The sequence below is a fragment of the Callospermophilus lateralis genome, chromosome 8, assembly GCF_048772815.1.
Source record: "Callospermophilus lateralis isolate mCalLat2 chromosome 8, mCalLat2.hap1, whole genome shotgun sequence".
NCBI classification, from domain to species: Eukaryota; Metazoa; Chordata; class Mammalia; order Rodentia; family Sciuridae; genus Callospermophilus; species Callospermophilus lateralis.
In genome coordinates, this window is record NC_135312.1 from 1,428,420 (window position 1) to 1,445,978 (window position 17,559).

General features: G+C 50.8%; 1 protein-coding gene and 1 long non-coding RNA gene across 3 annotated transcripts in view; one reads left to right on the forward strand and one right to left on the reverse strand.

Moving 5' to 3' along the window:
• Letm1 (leucine zipper and EF-hand containing transmembrane protein 1) overlaps positions 1-2,281 on the reverse strand; it is a 39,983-nt gene extending 37,702 nt beyond the window's left edge. Inside the window, exon 1 of the mRNA XM_076863955.1 lies at positions 1,991-2,281. Coding sequence (XP_076720070.1) covers positions 1,991-2,069 — 79 coding nt within the window. The 5' untranslated portion in view covers positions 2,070-2,281. The remainder of the gene's footprint in view (positions 1-1,990) is intronic.
• LOC143405605 (uncharacterized) lies at positions 1,946-10,954 on the forward strand. Of its 2 annotated transcripts, XR_013092124.1 has the most exons (5): positions 1,946-2,327; positions 3,426-3,595; positions 4,469-4,616; positions 8,031-8,068; positions 10,157-10,954. It is a non-coding gene; the product is annotated as an uncharacterized LOC143405605 (long non-coding RNA). The 2 variants fall into 2 exon arrangements; XR_013092123.1 differs by lacking the exon at positions 1,946-2,327 and having other exon boundaries at positions 2,770-3,595.
• Positions 10,955-17,559: the final 6,605 nt, after the last annotated feature.

Sequence of the window (17,559 nt, forward strand, 5' to 3'; positions counted from 1 at the left end):
TATACTTTGATCCAAGAAGGGACTTGTGAATAACAAAGCCACTACAGTCACACCCAGAAAATCCTGTCACTCCAAGAGCTTTAGGAGTTCAGGAACCAAGATCAGGCACAGACACCAAATATACATTTTTACTATACCACACTTATTCTCCTGGCCTCCAGAAGAATAAGCTCCCATGTCAGGATCCTGACCTCCTCCTCTTCAGAGGTTTCCCAGGGCCTCCTGGGACCTGCACTTTGAAGAGCACCAAGAACTCCTCCTGACCCCTCAGCCTGCTCCTCCATGGTCCTCCTGGGTTTAAAAAACAGCACTGTGGGGCCTTGGGGCTAGATACTTCTCTCCCACTAATCCTTCAGATGGACTTCAAACACAGCAACTTTCTCCTAAAGAAAGTATGGAAAGGGGAAGGAGAGTACCAGACAAGCTCACCTTGGCCTGGGGATGAAGGTCAATATCAACAGTGATAATGAACAATGTTAAATCATCTTGACAGTACAGAGGCTAGATAGGATGTGATGAGAACCACTTCATCTCTGTGCCTTACTCCTTCAAACCCATTATCCTGAGTTTAAGTATGGGAAAAACATTTTTAAAAAATTGATGAGAGAAGCATTCTACAATATATCTAACCAGTACTCCTCAAAACTATCAAGACGGGCTGGGGTTGTGGCTCAGTGGTGGAGCACTTGCCTAGCACATATGAGGCCCTGAGTTCGACCCTCAGCACCACATAAAAATAAGTAATCAAAATAAAGGTACTGTGTCCATCTACAACTTAAAAAACAAAACAAAACAAAAAAAAAAAACACCTATCAAGGTCATGGAAAACAAGGGATGCCTAAGAAAGTGTCACAATCTAAAGAGCCCTGACTAAATGAATGTGTCCTGAATGGGTCCAGGAGCAGAGAGAATATCAGGATAAAATATGTACAGAATAAAGAAAAAGTACATAAAAGTATGTGCTAAATAAAGCATGGAAAAGAATAAAAATAATCTTAATATAGTATTGGCCTTAGCTCATTAGTTGTGACAGTGAACCACACTAACCAGGGATCTTAATAATGGCCTGTACTACTTCCAGGGGAATGTCACTTCAGGGCATTCAGGAACAGGTTTCCCACAGCCCAGCCCTGAGTCCCATTGGCTCTGAATTCCCTTATTGGTTCTGCAGGGAATCATCTGCCTGCAATGCAGTGTACAACACTAAAGAACATGTTCTTAATAAATAAAGAACAATAACTATATATTTATTCCAAAACAAAAACATTCTGTTCTGGAATAAAAGCACAACAAAACGAAAAAGAAAAAAAAAAAAGAAAGAAATCATCTAATTTTTAAGCCATAAACATGCTATAGAAATGCGAAGAGGCAGAAGTACTTCATCAGCATCCTGAACACATCAACAGGTACAGACAACTCTGACAGCAGAGGCGGCGGGAACTGGGCAGCTCCTGCGGTCCTCCCCACCCGCCCTCTTTGCTAAAAATGACAAGAACCGTGCCTGTTCTGGTGCACTTGTAATCCATAAAGCGTCCAGAACTGCATTTTCCCGGGTGTCTCACCCTCACTGGGTGACTTTTACCTTTATGGCAACTTTACAAACGGGACACAAACGCCGAAGGCCGCTGAAGAGCGGGAGCACGGGCCGCCGCCCGCAGACAGCCCGCGCCCCACCCGGGCAATGGCGGGCGGGCGGGTGGTGCCCGGGCCTGCGGGCTGCTGACTCCGCGACCAGAGCGTGGCCACAGGGCACGCAGGTCCTCGAGAGTGGACGCCACACTTCCCCGCGGAGGGGGCACGGACACTTTTCCACGCCCCCTCAGGGACAGTGACCTGGAGCGACCCGGGCGACTAAGGTCAGAACGCCACCGGGCGCCCCGCGGGCCGCACGCGGCGGGGAGGCGCCCGCGCGGTCAGCCCCGCGCACGCGGCACCCGGACCCAAGCAGAGCCCCCGAGATCCCGCGCCTCGGCCCGGCCCGGATGCTTACCCCGCGGGGCGGCGGCGCGGGGCGGCGGGAGGCGAGCTGGGCCCCGGCCGCGACAGCTTCTCAGCAAGATGGACGCCATGTGCCGGCCGAGACGGCCTCCTGCGGCAGCCACTTCCTCCTCCTCGGCGGCCGCGGCTCCTCACCGTCCCGGCAGCGCCTGGGCCCGGCCCGCACGGACAGCCGACAGGGGCAGTTGGCAGCTGTCAGCGGGCGCTCAACTCAAGGACCCAGCACCGGCAGCCGCCATGTCCCGGCACAGACGTCGGGCGGACGGGGCGGGGCGACTGGCCGTCGCTCCCATAGGCCCCGCAGACGCCGGACGCCGGACGCCGTCCAGGTGAGAGGCGGCCCTGAGCCGCTGACTACCGGCCCCGGCGTGCACCTCGGCGGCCCGCCCATCCCACCTTCGGACTGTAGATCCCGGCAAGCACCGCGCGCCGCGGGCACAGGGCATTCTGGTTCTCGTGGTCCCGCGGGACTCCCCGGCGAGCAGTCTGCGCACGCGCAGTGGCTCTTTTGCGGCGGCATCCGCAAGCAAGCCGGTATTTTAGTTGCCAGCCAGCTCGGCACTGTTAAGTCGCGTACGGCTTTTGGGACGCTGGCGCAGCGCTCGCTAGCGCCGTAAGCCCTCCAGGGGCAGGGAGCGGGACTGAGCCCACCCTTTTCTGTGGAGCGCCCAGGCCGCCCTCAGCCGGCGGCCGGCGCCGTGCGTGAGGCCGGCTGCTCTCCCCACACCCCGCGCTGCTGGGTGCCTGGGGCGCCGCCGAGGAGGACAGCGATGGGCGTCCTCTCCGCGGGAAGCGCACCTAACACGGTCACTCCTGCCCCGCGGGCCGGGGCCTCCGAGGGGTGGCGGCAGCGCCAGGTTCCCTACCGGTCACACCTCCCTGTCCGCAAGGGAAAAGCCAAGCGCCTGGCTAGGCCTTCCAGTATCCCACCCAGAGCAGCTCGGGGCCCCCACGCCCGGTACCAGCACCGCTGACCACCGCTCAAGCGCGCGCGGGCTGGCAAAAGCTTCCTCCCGCCTAGCCTGCAGCCGGCCTCCAGCTCCAGAAGAGAGTGACCTCAGCCCCACCGTCCCCTCCTGTCCTTAAGTTGGGGGTGGATGGAGTGAAGCAGGCTGAGAAAAGGTGGGGACCCGCGGGATGTAGGCCTTGGCCACTTTGGCACTCCCCAGCAGGCCCCTTCTATCAGGCCTACACCCCATTCCAGGGACACCAGGCGCTTCCTTGGGATTTCCCTCACTCTGACCACTTCCCAGCCTTTGCTCTCAGGCTCCCTGCAGAAGGCCTTACCCACCCTTTCCCTGCCCTCTCCATCTTTTTTTTTTTTTTTAAAGAGAGAATTTTTAATATTTATTTTTTGGTTTTAGGGGAACACAGCATCTTTATTTTATTTTTTATTTTTTTGGAGAATTTTAATATTTATTTTTTAGATTTCGGCGGACACAACATCTTTGTTTGTATGTGGTGCTGAGGATGGAACCCGGGCCGCACGCATGCCAGACGATGCATGCCAGGCGATCGCGCTACCGCTTGAGCCACATCCCCAGCCCCTTTATTTTATTTTTATGTGGTGCTGAGGATCCAACCCAGCACATGCCAGGTGAGCACGCTATCGCTTGAGCCCCAGCCCCAGCCCCAGCCCCTGCCCTCTCCTTGTTCAGGTGTATAAACTTAGGGCATGGTCCCTCCCTCTCTGCACTCTGCCAGCTTCCTAGTCTTTGAGATGTTATTCGAGGCTCCCTCCCCTTCACCCACCTCTCCCAGTACAGCTCACTGGGAAAAAGTAGCCAGCCTAGTCCTTTTCCCCAAACCAGAACTTTAAGAGATGGGCCTGCCAGGGCCTGGAGGTCCCATCTCCCCAGGGAGGAGATGGTACTATTTATTTCAGGGCACTTTGAGGATGGTCATACTAAGTGTAGCCATTTCAGTTTATAAAAATATAAACAGGCTGAGGCTGTGGCTTAGTGACAGGGCACTTGCCTAGCATGTGTGAGGCACTGGGTTCAATCCTTAGCACCACATACAAAAGTAAAAAAGTATGCAATCCATCTACGACTACAAGAGAAAAAAATTTAAATATAAAGAAGTTTTGTTTTTTTTTTTTGGTACAGGTATTGAACCCAGGGGCACTTAACCACTGAGCCACATCCCCAGTCCCTTTTTGTATTTTATTAGGGTCAGGGTCCTGCTGAATTGCTTAGGGCCTTGCTAAGTTACTGAGGCTGGCTTTGAGCCTATGATTCTCCTGCCTCAGCCTGTAAACCCTTAGGATTACAGGCATGTGCCACTGCACCTGGCTGCATTGTACACTCTTAACACCCATGAAGGATGACCCTGACATGGCAGTCCAAGCTCAGAACCCTGCCCAGTCATTTGTTTTAGCACCATGGACTTTTTGTGTTTGTGTGTGAGCGCTGAGAATTGAACCCAGGGGTGCTTTACCATTGAGCTACATCCCAAACCTTTTTTTCAGACTGGGTCTCACCAAGTTCCTGAGGGCTTCATTAATTGTTGAGACTGACCTGGAATTTGACGGTTCTCCTGCCTCAGCCTCCAGAGTTGCTGGGATCACAGGCTGAGCACCAGCTCACCTAACTTGATACCAAGGACTCTCCCACACTGTATGTGTCTTCCCAATATTCCATGACCCTCACTTAGTGTTTACACTGAGAAATCTGGTGGGATGCCCAGGGTAACACAGGCCCACTTAGGAAGACATTAGGGAAGGGGCTCAGCATTTGGCTGGGGGATTTAGGGCAGGGAAGGGCTGGGTATGCTATCTTCAGGCCACACTTGGCTTCTTTTGTGTTTTGTTTTTGTAATTGTTTTTGTTTTTTGGTGCTGGAGCTCCACATTCCAGGCAAGTACTGTACTCCTGAACCATATCTCCAGTCCCTACACTTGGGTTCAGGGCAGGTAGAATTGGATTTGCCTCTATGGAGTTTGCTTTGTGGTACTAGGAGTGAACCCAGGGGTTCTCTAACACTGACCTATACCCCCAGTCATTTTTATTTTATTGGTATCAGGATTGAACCCAGTAGCATTTAACCACTAAGCAACATACAGCCTTTTTAATTTTTTTTTTTTTTTTTTTTTTTGGTACCAGGTATTGAACTCAGGGGCACTCAACCACGGAGCCACATCCCCAGCCTTATTTATTTATTTATTTATTTTATTTAGGAACAGGGTCTTACTGAGTTGCCTAATGTCTCACCACTGCTGAGGCTGGCTTTGAACTCACTATTCTCCTGTCTTGGCCTCCTGAGCTGCTGGGATTACAAGCATGTACCATCACACCCAGCTCTTTTTAATTTTTATTTTGAGACAGGGTCTCACTAAGTTGCTTAGAGCCTTGTTAAGTTGCAGAGGCTGGATTTGAACTTGTGATTCTCCTGCCACAGCCACTTGAGCCGCTGGAATTATAGTCATGCACCACTCCACTCAGCTTATTTGTTTTGAGCAAGGTCTCTAAATTGCTGAGGGTCTCACTGAGTGGCCCAGGCTGACCTTGAATGTGGAATCGACCTGCTTCAGCCTCCTGAGTAACTGGGATTACAGGTGTGCACCACCATGCCTGGCTCCCTAGTGGGGTTTTCCCAGGAAGTGTGATAAAGGGAGAGAGGATCAGTGGAATCAAGGGTATATGCAAGAGAGAGGCTGTAAGCCTTGTCTGAGAGACTTAAACTTGGGAAGGGAAGGACAAGAGGGCACAGTGAAAGGTGGCATGATCACTGGCCTGTGGGCTGAAAGGGGATTTGGAGCCAGGTACCAAAGTGAGTGAGCTGAGGAAAGGGATACTTACCACAGAGTGGTGGATGGCTGCAGCTGACTGGTGCAGGCTGCAACTAGAAGCCCCAACCCTCCAGGAGAAGAGCCTAAGGCAGGATGAAGAGCCAGGTTGCCCTTCTCCAGGTACATGCAATTGAAGGAAGCAGAGAGCTATCTCCAGCCCCTTCTTGTGCCATTGGAATGACCTCCATACAGCGGTGTCTCCAGGTTAGGGTGTGCATGGGATGGAGGTCCAGCCTGCTTCCTCTCACAGACACACCTCCTATCCTTTCACCTAACACAATCCTGGATTGATGGAAACAGCTCAGCTAAAACACTGTTCTCACCAGCCTCCTTTGAAATTAAATCCAGGACTTGGGATAAAGGTCTTTGAAGGGAGGGTGATACATTTGATGTCTCTGCTTCTTTCTGTCTATGTATACCATTGTGAGAAGAAAGGAGCCTGGACTTCCTGCCTTGGGCTCACTCGTACCTAAGAGTGAAAGCATATTTCAGCCAGTTATCTGGAATGTCTTTGCACAAAGAGCTGGACTTATCCCTAACAAATTGAAGGACAGATTCCTAGAATTTGGATCACCGGATCACAGCAAATGTGAATGTCTATTTTGTAAACTTTCAAAGTGTAACACACATGAAATGTCAAAGTCCTAAATATAACATTTTCCCATCATATACATACCCAGGCCATCTGTGCTTGGATCCAGGTAGAAGGCTGCCACTCTCCAGAAGCCTCAAGCACCCTCTGACCTCACATCCTCTCAAAAGTAAACTCTGACTATTGCTACCAGCAAACATCATTTTTGGCTTTTTAATTTTTTTTCCTTATATAAATGGAATCAGTGTAGAGTTATTTATTTATTTATTTTTTATATTAGTAATGTATGGATCCTATGGGCATTTAGCCAATGAGCCACATCTCCAGCCTGTTTCTTTTTTTTTTTTTTTTTAAAGTTTTTTTTTAATATTTATTTTTTTTAGTTATTGGCAGACACAACGTCTTTGTTTGTACGTGGTGCTGAGGATCGAACCCGGGCCGCACGCATGCCAGGCGAGCGCGCTACCGCTTGAGCCACATCCCAGCCCCTCCAGCCTGTTTCTTATTGTGGCACAGGGTCTCACTAATATGCTTAGGACCTTGTTTAGTTGCTAAGCCTGGCTTTGAACACATGATCCTCCTGCTTCAGTCTCTCATGTCACTGGGATTACAGATATGCACCACTGTGCCTGGTGGCTTTTTAAAATTTACTTTTATGTCTCTCAAATTTATTAACTTTATGAGTAATGGTAGTTTGTTATTTTTCATTGCTTTATAGTATCCTATTGTGTGAATTGAATATACCATAATTTGTTTGCTAATACAATGGTTGATTGACTCTTGATTTTTGGTCATAATAAATAAAGTTGATGGTACTTTTTTTTTTTTCCAGTACTGGGGATTGAACCCAGGGGCACTCTACCACTGAGCTACATCCCAACTTTTTTAAAATTTTATTTTGAGACAGGGTCTTGCTAAGTTGTTGGCCCAAAGCCTGCAACCCTCCTGCCTCAGCCTCCTGGATTGCTGGAATTACAGGTGTGCATCACCACCCAACTAGTTGACATTAATATTCTTGTACTGAGTTTCTGCTGAGTATGCATGGCTTCTAGGGCAATAGGATTGCTGGGCAGACAGCATGCTTAAGTTTTTATTATTTTTTTAGGGCTGGAGATGTGGCTCAAGTGGTAGTGTGCTCACCTGGCATGCGTGCGGCTCGGGTTCGATCCTCAGCACCACATACAAAGAAAGATGTTGTGTCCGCCGAGAACTAAAAAAAATATATATTAAAATTCTCTCTCTCTCTCTCTCTCTCTTAAAAAAAAGATATTGTGTCCACCTAAAACTAAAAAATAAAATATTAAAAAATTATTTTTTAGAAGTAGTTGGACACAATACCTTAATCTTGTTTATTTATTTTATGTGGTGCTGAAGATCGAACCCAGGGCTTCGCACATTCTAGATGAGTGCTCTACCACTGAGCCATAACCCCAGCCCCTTCAGTTTTACTTTTGACAGATGGTTTTCCACAGGGGCTGCTCAGTTCCCTGACACAGGCAGAGCAAGAGTGATGCAGTCATTCCACATTCCCACCCACAACTGGTTCTGAGATGATTGTGGTTCAAATCATTCTGGAGGATAGTGACATATTGTGGTTTCATTTTGTATTTCTTTAATGACTAAAGTGTTTTTCTTTTGTTTTTGTTTTTAGCCATATTAAGGATTGAACCAGGGCCTTACACATGCTAGGTAAGTGCTCTACCGTTGAGCTACAAACCCAGAATTCATGAATTTATTCATTCAATTATTAATTTATGGTGTTACTGGGAAATTGAACCTAGGAATGCTCTACCACTGAGTTATACCCCCAACCCTTTGTTATTTTATTTTGAGACAAGGTGTTGCTAGGTTGCCCAGACTGGCCTTGAACTTTGTGATCCTCCTGCTTCAGCCTCCCCATTTGCTGGGATAACAGATAGCTTCTTTCCTTCTCTCTTTTTGGCAGTTCCTATTCACCAACCAACTCATGGTTGGTCCTGATCAGAGACATAGTCAACATTGAGCTAATAAGCTTAAATTTCAAGGTCTGTCCTCTGTGTGGACCTTTGTGAAACAGGGCAGTCACGTGGACTATTTACTTTTCTTTCTTGAAATATTCACACATGATTTATTATTTTTGGACTATTTACTTTTTGATAAAATTTCTAAAGGTAAAATATTTTAATTGCAATTGGTTAAGACTGCCAATTGTGGAGGGGCTGCCATCTTTCCACTGCCTTCTCTGGTTTAATGGGGAGGAGCCTAGGTGTGATTTGCATTCCAGTAGTTATACATCGTGCTTGAGGTTTGTTGGGGATCCTTAAGCTTTGTAGATTGTAAACATTTTTTTTAAGACAGAGAGAATTTTAATATTTATTTTTTAGTTTTCTGCAGATACAACATCTTTGTTTGTATGTGGTGCTGAGGATCGAACCCGGGCCGCACACATGCCAGGCGAGCGCGCTACCGCTTGAGCTACATCCCCAGCCTTGTAAACATTCTTAAGAATGTTTTTACCAGGGCGGTGGCACACACAACTGTAATTCCAGTGGCTTGGGAGGCTGAGGCAGGAGAATCACGAGTTCAAAGCCAGCCTCAGCAACTCAGTAAGACCCTATCTCCAAATAAAATACAAAAAAGGGGCTGGGGATGTGGCTCAGTGGTTAAGTGCCTCCAGGTTCAATCCCAAGTAATAAATAAGTAAATAAAAAGTTTTTGACAATTTTGGAAAAATTTTGGCCAAATAAGCTGGGGTTGTAGCTCAGTGGTAGAGTGCTTGCCCCCCATGTGGGAGACCTTGGATTTGATCCTCAGCACCACATAAAAAAAGTGAATGAATAAAATAAAGGTATTGTGTCAAACTACAATAAAAATATATTTTTAAAAATATTTTTAACTTAATTTGTAACTTTTTCTCTTTTTGTGGCTCCAATGCACATATGCTCAAGTCCTTGAAACTGTTTTCTTCAACATTTTGCTCTCTGTTCTTCAAATTGGATACTTACTACTGATCTGTCTTTAGGGTCACTGACTTTTCTGTCATTTTCCATTCTCTGTCAAGACCATGAGTGATTTTGTCTTTTTAGTTATATGTTTTTTACATTTCTAGAATTTTCATTTTGTTCCATTTTTCTGTTTAGATTCTTTTTTCTTCTTTTTTAGACAATGTTTTCCTTCGATTGTTGAATGTTTTAAAATAGCAGCTTTAAAGTCTGTATCTGTCAAATCTAACAAGTAGGCTCAGAACTGGATTCTATTATTTGCTTTTTTCTGATTATGGTCCCATTTTCTCTGTCCTTTGCGTGCCACCTAGTGGTGGTGGTAGTGGTGGTTGTTTAGACAGATTCTGGCTAAGTTGCCCAGGCTGGCTAGAACTTGTAATCCTTCTGCCTCAGCCTCCCAAATTGCTGGGTTTACAAGCATGTGCCACCATGCCTGGCTGCCTAATGACCTTTTTTTCCTTAAATATTATTTTTCAGATGTACACAATATTTTGTGAATGGACACAATATTTTTATTTACTTATTTTTATTTATTTTTTTCTGGTGCTGAGGATGGAACCCAGGGCCTCACGCATGCAAGGAAAGTACTCTACCACTGAGCCACAACCCCAGCCCTGCCTAGTGACTTTTTATTGTGTATTTTTTTTTTTTAAAGAAAGTACGGTCTGACCAAACCTCTATGCCTCTTGATCCACTTTGATTGGTAAATGTGATTGGACACAAAGACTTGGCGCTCTTTTTTTTTTTTTAAAGACAGAGTGAGAGAGAGAGAATTTTTTAAATATTTATTTTCTAGTTCTCGGCGGACACAACATCTTTGTTTGTATGTGGTGCTGAGGATCGAACCCGGACCGCAAGCATGCCAGGCGAGCGAGCTACCACTGAGCCACATCCCCAGCCCTTTATTGTGTATTGATTGTTGTGGAGGTAATGGTATGGAGGCTTTAGATTCTGTTTTCTTCCTCTGAAGAGAGCTAATTTTCCCCCTAGCAGCCAGTTCAGTGACTGCAGTGGGTCACCTTGAACTGGGACTGGCTGGTTTTAAGCTCTTCATAGCTGCAGAAAGTCCAAGATATTTTCCAAGCTCTTTCTTTAACTTTGGGAGTCAACTTCAGATGTCTCCTCTGTGGATCTTGTCAGGACTTGACTTCAGGCTTTGTTCAGGTGGGCCAGGATTCTTGTCTCTAGGTGTTAGTGCCCACACTGAGAAGTACTGCCGTATGTAACCGGTAGGATTTTGTGGAAATGACGATGGGGTTTCCAAGGCTAGACCACTAAGACCTTGAAGCTTCTGTCTCCTTCGCTTTTGGATTACTACCCTGAAGGAAGCCAAGTAGCACGTCATGAGGATACTCAAACACCTGTGGAGAGACCCATGTGGGGAGGAACCCAAGCTCTTGCCAACAGCAGCACCACCAAGGAAGCTGTCCTGCAGCCTGTAGCCGAACCTTCCTTCAGAAGACTGCAGCTGTGGACAATGTTTTGTCAGTGACTTCCTAGGACACCTTGAACCAGAACTATCTGGCTCAGCCACTCCAAAATTCAAAGAAACTGTATGAGATAATCAATGTTTTATACAGTGTTGAAACATTAACTTTTGAGGTAATCTGATATATACCAGTGGGTAACTACAACAGGATTTGTCTAGAGAAGGTTTTACTCTCGGATGCTGTCCTAGTTCCCAGGAAATAGGTTCTGCTGTCCTAGCTGCATGCCTGGGACATGATGTTTGAAAGAAGATTCTCCACCCTGGCCAGGCCAGAGCTGTCAGGGCAGTTCTCTTTGTTAAGTCCAGGTGTTCTCCCACTGAGCACGAGTTACCCATTCCTTAGCCAAGGACCATGGGACAGCCCAGGCTCCCCTTCATACTGTCCCTCTGCTCCATGCCCTCTCCACCAATCTGGCTGCCTTGCTGCCCTCAGTTCAACAGGAGCACTCTATCCTGGCTGGACTGGGTCCCCTGTCCTCAGCTCATTGGAAGCAGCCAACCCTAGCTGAACTTGGTCTCCTGTGCTACTGCCCAGAAATACAGAGCTGGGGAGGCCAAAGCTTACCTCATGAATTCCCCTGCTTTAGGCAGGGAAGCCTTGCACTTGCCACCTGAGAAGAGGCACCTCATCCCTTTTGTCTACCTTGTGTTACTTGGTGACAGCTGGTCTGGGGCTGGCTTCTATGACAGCAGGCAGTGGGAGCCTCAGTCAGATTTACCTTACAGAGCTGATGTGCCTTCATGGTAGGGCACTTGCCTAGCATGCACATAGGTCCTGGGTTCCGTCTCCAGCACCACCCCCTCCACAAATTGCTAGATCCTTCTACCTTTGTGGGAAAACTGAAAGCTCAGAATCAAGTCTGATTCAGTTAACAATAATGGACTCTTACAGGTTTTAGTTTACACACACACACACACACACACACTTGTTTTATTATTTTTATGTGGTGCTGAGAATTGAACCCAGGGCCTCACACGTGCTAGGCAAACGCACTACCGCTGAGCCACAACCCCAGCCCCCAGGTCTTAGTTTTGATAAAGCCAAACTGGAAGTGCAGGGTGTTATCATTAGGGGAAAATGGATGGGGGATTATATGTTAGCTTTGCAACTTTTCAGTAAAAAATAAAAGACCCACTTGGCTGGAAGTTGGTGTCCTAGGTGGATGCCCTCAGGTTGGCAGCTCTTGCTGTTCCCAGCTCAGGCTGCAAAAGCCGGCCACTAGTTCAGTAAAGAGTGGCCCAAATTGCTCCACAAATATTTCATTGCAGGCACAAAGCTTAGGGAGAACTTTATTTTTTTCTTTCTGCTGGTCTGGATGTGAATATCCTGTCATTTTCATAATTAAAAAAAGAAATGCTACTTTAAAAGCCCGAGCCAGTGTCCCAGCAGAGCGCTCGAGGTGGGCCGGTGGGGCCTCCCGATCCCGGCCATTGCCCTGTGGGTCGTGGCTCTCGGCGCTGCTTCCTTCCTTCCGAGGGACCTGGAGCTGCAAAATCAAACAGCCGGTGGGCCTGGGACCGTGGGGGAGCGGAGAACAGGACCCCGGCGAGGCGGGCCAGCACCAGCAGCACAGATAGACTCGCGGACCGCGCCCAGCCCGGCCCTAACCGCGAAGCCGGAGGGACCCGGCTGCCCCTCGGGGCCCAGAACCATGGGCGTGGCTACGGCGCGGGCGGGGCCGAGCGGGAGGCGAACTCCCAGGGGCGGGGCAGGCGGCGGTTGCCTTTGCTCGCCCCGCGGGTCCCTAACCCTGCTGGCGTCAGCTGATAGGCGGACGCCCGCGGCGGTGCAGGCCTGCCTGGCTTTACCCGGCCCCAGGCCCGCGGGCCGGCTGGGCTCCTGGACTCCTACTGCCCACGCCGGCTCCGCGAGCGTTCTGGAAGGACGAGCGCACGCTGCCGTGTGCAGCCTGCCCTCCAGTGGGGACGACTGGCGGGCGAAAGCCCGCGCCCTTGGGGAACCGCTCCTAACGGACAACAGGCTTCCTCCCACCAATCCGAGAAGCCCTTCGCTGCGCTGTTACTGGCAGCGTTTTACAACCAACCAACCAAGGAGCTGAACGGTGTCTTCCTCCAAAAAGATATGTTCAGGTCCTAACTGTGGTACCTGTGAATCTGACCTTATTTGGAAATAGGGTCTTACCAGATGTCATGGAGTTGAGATGAGGTCATTAGAGTGGGCTCTACGCCAGTGGGACAGCAGTCCTCCTAAGAAGAAAAAACAGAAACAGGCAGAGACACACAGGACAATGTGGGGGTAGTGGTGAAGGGGATGAGGGATAATGACACAAGCCAAGGAAAAAGGAAAGCAGGCGACCACCAGAACCTGGAAAGATGCAAGGATCCTCTCCCAGAGCCTAGACAACACCTTGATTTGGGATTTAGCCTAGAACTCTCAAAGAGTAACTTTATATGGTGGCCCTGAGACACCAGTACCAGGGGGAATCACCTCTGGAAGCCTGGGAAGGCGTCAGGAAGGATCTGGAGAAGGTAACATCTCAGATAAGAGATCCTACCTCAGGGAGGAGAGAGAAACTCAGTTTGGTCCAAGGGAAAACACCCTATGGAGAGTTGGCTTCCCAAATCTGGGATTCTGCTAGCTTGGGCAGCTTCTTCAAGCAGCAGTCTTGCGGGGAGGTTGTCGTGGCACCCACCTGTAATCCCAGCAGCTCAGGAGGCTGAGGCAGGAGGATCCCAAGTTTAAAGCCAGTCTCAGCAAAAAGCAAGGTGCTAAGCAACTTAGTGAGACCCTGTCCCTAAATAAAAAATACAAGATAGGGTTGGGGATGTGGCTCAGGGGTTGAGTGCCCCTGAGTTCAATCTCCAGTACCAAATAAATAATTAGAAGCAGCCCTGGGGGCTGGGGTTATGGCTCAGTGGTAGAGTGCTTGCCTAGCATGTGTGAGGTACTGGATTTGATTCTCAGTACTGCATATAAATGAAAAATAAAGGCCCATTAACAACTAAAGATTTTTTTTTTAAGCAGCAGCTTTGTAGGAGAGATGGGTGCAGCCCCACCCTAGTACTAAACCTTGGTGACAGGTGCCTCAGGTCTCTCAGCTGGGACTTGGGTGGGGTGGAGAGAGGACTTCTCAGCCAACTTCTCAGTCTCAAGGTTCCTCTCTTCTACCCAGTGGGATCCCTGGCCCAGGAGGGCCTTGCAGAGCTACTCACTGGCTGCTGCAGCTGCTGCACCTGAGGATGGTTCCAGGAGACCCAGTGGTCTCAGCCCTGGGGAGAGGCATGCTTACAACCTGCAGAGTGGAGTGGTCATGGTTGGGAAGGGGCTGGTAAGAAGGTGGGGCTGGGAGGCCCCTCCAGCCCTTTCTTCTGCAGCTTTCCTGGGTTCTGGGCTTCCCCTCCCCTCTTTGGAGGCAGGGCCACCTGGGGCACTGGAGGAGGGGCAGCCTGAGCTGCTGGTTTCCACTTGGAAGCCCTCTTTATTTGGCCTGGGATGGAGAAAGGCTGGGGTCAGAGTGCACACATCCCCATGGAAACAGCAATGAGCCTGGCCCCTGGGGGACCCCAGCTCTGGAGGATGGAGAGGCCAAGTGGGGGCTCAGGGACTCTTTTAGTTAAGGGGCCTGAGCCTTGCCTTTGGCAGCAGCTCTCACAGGGAGGTTCAGAGAGATGCTAGCCATGAGACTTTGAGGAGCCTGGAGGTCGAGGTGGCTTTCAGTCTGGGCCACATGGAGCAGTAGGAAAGACTGTCCCTCCTGGATTATAGGCACTGGGTAGAAGGGTGCTGAGAGCAAGCAGCTGGAGTTCAGTCTTCAAAGAAGTAACAGTCTTGAAGAGACCAAAACCAGGGTCAGCCCAGCTGCTGTTGTCCCTGAGTGCCTTGCCCCACGTAGGGCCTGCCCAGGACTTTAGCTTCTCATTAAGAGCCCTGGCAGGGGCTGGGGATGTGGCTCAAGTGGTAGCGCGCTCGCCTGGCATGCGTGCGGCCTGGGTCGATCCTCAGCACCACATACAAACAAAGATGTTGTGTCTGCCGAAAACTAAAAAATATTAAAAAATTAAAAAAAAAAAAAGAGCCCTGGCAGCCTGCCTGGGCCTTGCCGTCCAAGAATAGTTTTCCAGTCAGCCTGCAGGGCTCCCCAGTCCTGGTGCCCAGCCTGCTGCCTACACTCTCAGAACTTCCAGCCTACACGAGTGCCTAAATAGGTGACCTGTGGACAGAATGACTGTCCCAAAATGGAGGGATCCACCTATGAGCCTAGAGTGTGGGCTCTGCAAGCCCTGCAGATGAGGGCCTCCTTTTCCTAGGACTTCACCCATGGAGTGCTGTGTAGGCCTTTTTCTTCCTGCCCTCCAGTGCTACAATACCCAGACCAGAGGTGGGTGGATTCGGCCTGTCAGATTCACTGAAGGGGGCTCAGGGAGGCTAATGTTTGGCGGGAAAAGACCAGTCTACCCCAAATAACTTTCTTTTTTTTTTTTTTTGTTTTGTTTTTTTAAAGAGAGAGAGAGGTAGAGAGAGGTAGAGACAGAGAGAATTTCAATATTTATTTTTTAGTTATCGGCGGGCACAACATCTTTGTTTGTATGTGGTGCTGAGGATCAAACCCAGGCCGAACGCATGCCAGGCGAGCGCGCTACCACTTGAGCCACATCCCCAGCCCCCAAATAACTTTTTTTGAGAAAATAAAAACATATACTTGCATGTTTTGAATAAATTTGCATATTGATTGCAGTATAATAAATGCAGACTTTTTTTTTTTTTTTTTTTGAAAAGTGGCCCACATTCCAGATCTGTGGAATCCAAAGAGCTCTGGTGGCATGTGCTATAGGAATGTAAGAGATGCTGGAGAGGTAGGCAGTTTTGGGGCTTGTGTCCCAGTGAGACAGGTGGATCCAAGGCTAGAGAAGTCACCATTCTCCTCCCCACAGCCAGAGGGGTTTGGCCACTGCCCAATTGGGTGCTTCCCAAGGGTTCCTGGTGGTCTGGCACTGAACATCATGGGGCAGGGCATCTCTTCTGGGCACTGCGGGACTCTACACCTTCCTTGCGCAGGACCCAGTAGGCCTCACATGTGGTGTTTGGATGAAAGGTAATCTATTTGGAAGCCCTGTATCAGTCACTGCTGCTGTGGGAAGCATGATGCTTGTGGCTGATCACAGTGGGGAGTCTGTATCTGCAGACCTTGCTGTCTTGCCTTAGAGGTCCTTTCTGGACCTAGGGCTTTATCCCCTTGCCCATCCTTCATGCTTTTTATTGCGGATGCCTGAACTTGGGAGCCTTTTTCTCACCGGATTCAGACCAGGTGCAATTGACTATGAGTATCCCCGATGTTCTGTGGAGACCTGGAGGCTGTGGAAACAGGACCAGAGCTGGAGCAAGGGGGTCAGCCTGCAGGTGAGTCCTGTGGTACAACACCTTATCTCAACACCAGGGCACGGCTGAATGCCCGCTTGTATCTGTGTGATGCGGTGGCTCATGTCTAAGGCTTCATGGGAGTTGAGTACTGCAGCCTGCACTTTGGACGTGTGGTATGGGTTGGGGCTGCACAACCTTGTCCACAGGCCCTGCAATGGCAGACCAAAGAGCCCATGTCTGTTCTCAGACTCTACAGCTACCCACAGCGGCACCAGGAGTCAGGGCCTTGGCACTAGTGGGCCTGCCAGGAAGAGAACTCAGGCTGAACGCTAGCTGCCACAGGCTCCCTCGGACAGTCAAGTCGGCAGGCAGCAGGAACAGGTAAGGGGGACTTTCTCGGTTCTTTTGCTCTTCAGTGCCAGAAGATGCGCCCTTGTTCCTCTGGAGGCGAGGGCGACCCTCTGGAGCCTTGCAAGAGCGCAGGACTTGACCCAGCAGCTCTTGGAGATAGGTCCCTACACTCCTGCAAAAAGATGGGGCCCTAACTTCCAAAGAGCCACGGGTCTCTCTTGGGCCTGCCGCCCTTCCAGTATCTGTAACTTTTTGCACTTCGCCCGGCTCTCGCCCCTGAAAGCACGCGAGTCGCTCCACACCGCTGAGGTTGCATCCAATGCCCACTGGACGCTCCTGTCGCTGCCCGAGCGTCCGGCTTCGTCGTCTCCCCACTCTCCTTGCTCGCTACACCCCGAAGCGCGAGAGCCCTCGCCAGCACCCTTCCTCGGCTCCTGACCTGAAACCGGCCCGCACCCCGCGGACGCTCAGGGTCGCCCCGTGACCCGCTCCATGTTGTCGCTCCAAGGGGCTCCCGCGCAGGACCGGCTAGCAGACTCTGCCCAGGTCCGTGACTCGCTCGGAGACCGCTGGGCCAAGTCCCCCCACACCCGGACGTCCCCCCACGCCCGCGGGCTGGCGCCGCGCGCCCGCCGTCCGCGCCCACGCAGGGCGGCGTGGCTGCGCGCGCGAGGGGCGGCGTGACGTCAGCGCGCCGGACTCGCTGTGGCCGCGGAACAGGCGCCGCCCGCGCGCCGGAGGAGCAGGAGCGGCAGCGGGAGCGGGGCGGGGGCGGGCGCGCGCCCGGCGCCCCACCCGCTCGCGGCCCGTCGTCGGCCCCACCGCGCGCCCCGCCCGCCGCCGCCCGCCGCGCGCGGCCCCGGCGCGGATTTGAAAAGCCCGGTCCGCGGGCGCCGCGAGGCGGCAGCCAATCAGCGGCGCGCACTTTTCCCGCGGCTTCTGGGGGCGGCGGCGGCCCGGCGGCGGCGGCGGCGGGCGGGAGGCGCGGGGGCGGGGTCGGCGCCGCGCGCGAGAGCCTCGGCCTGGCCGCGCTGCGCCC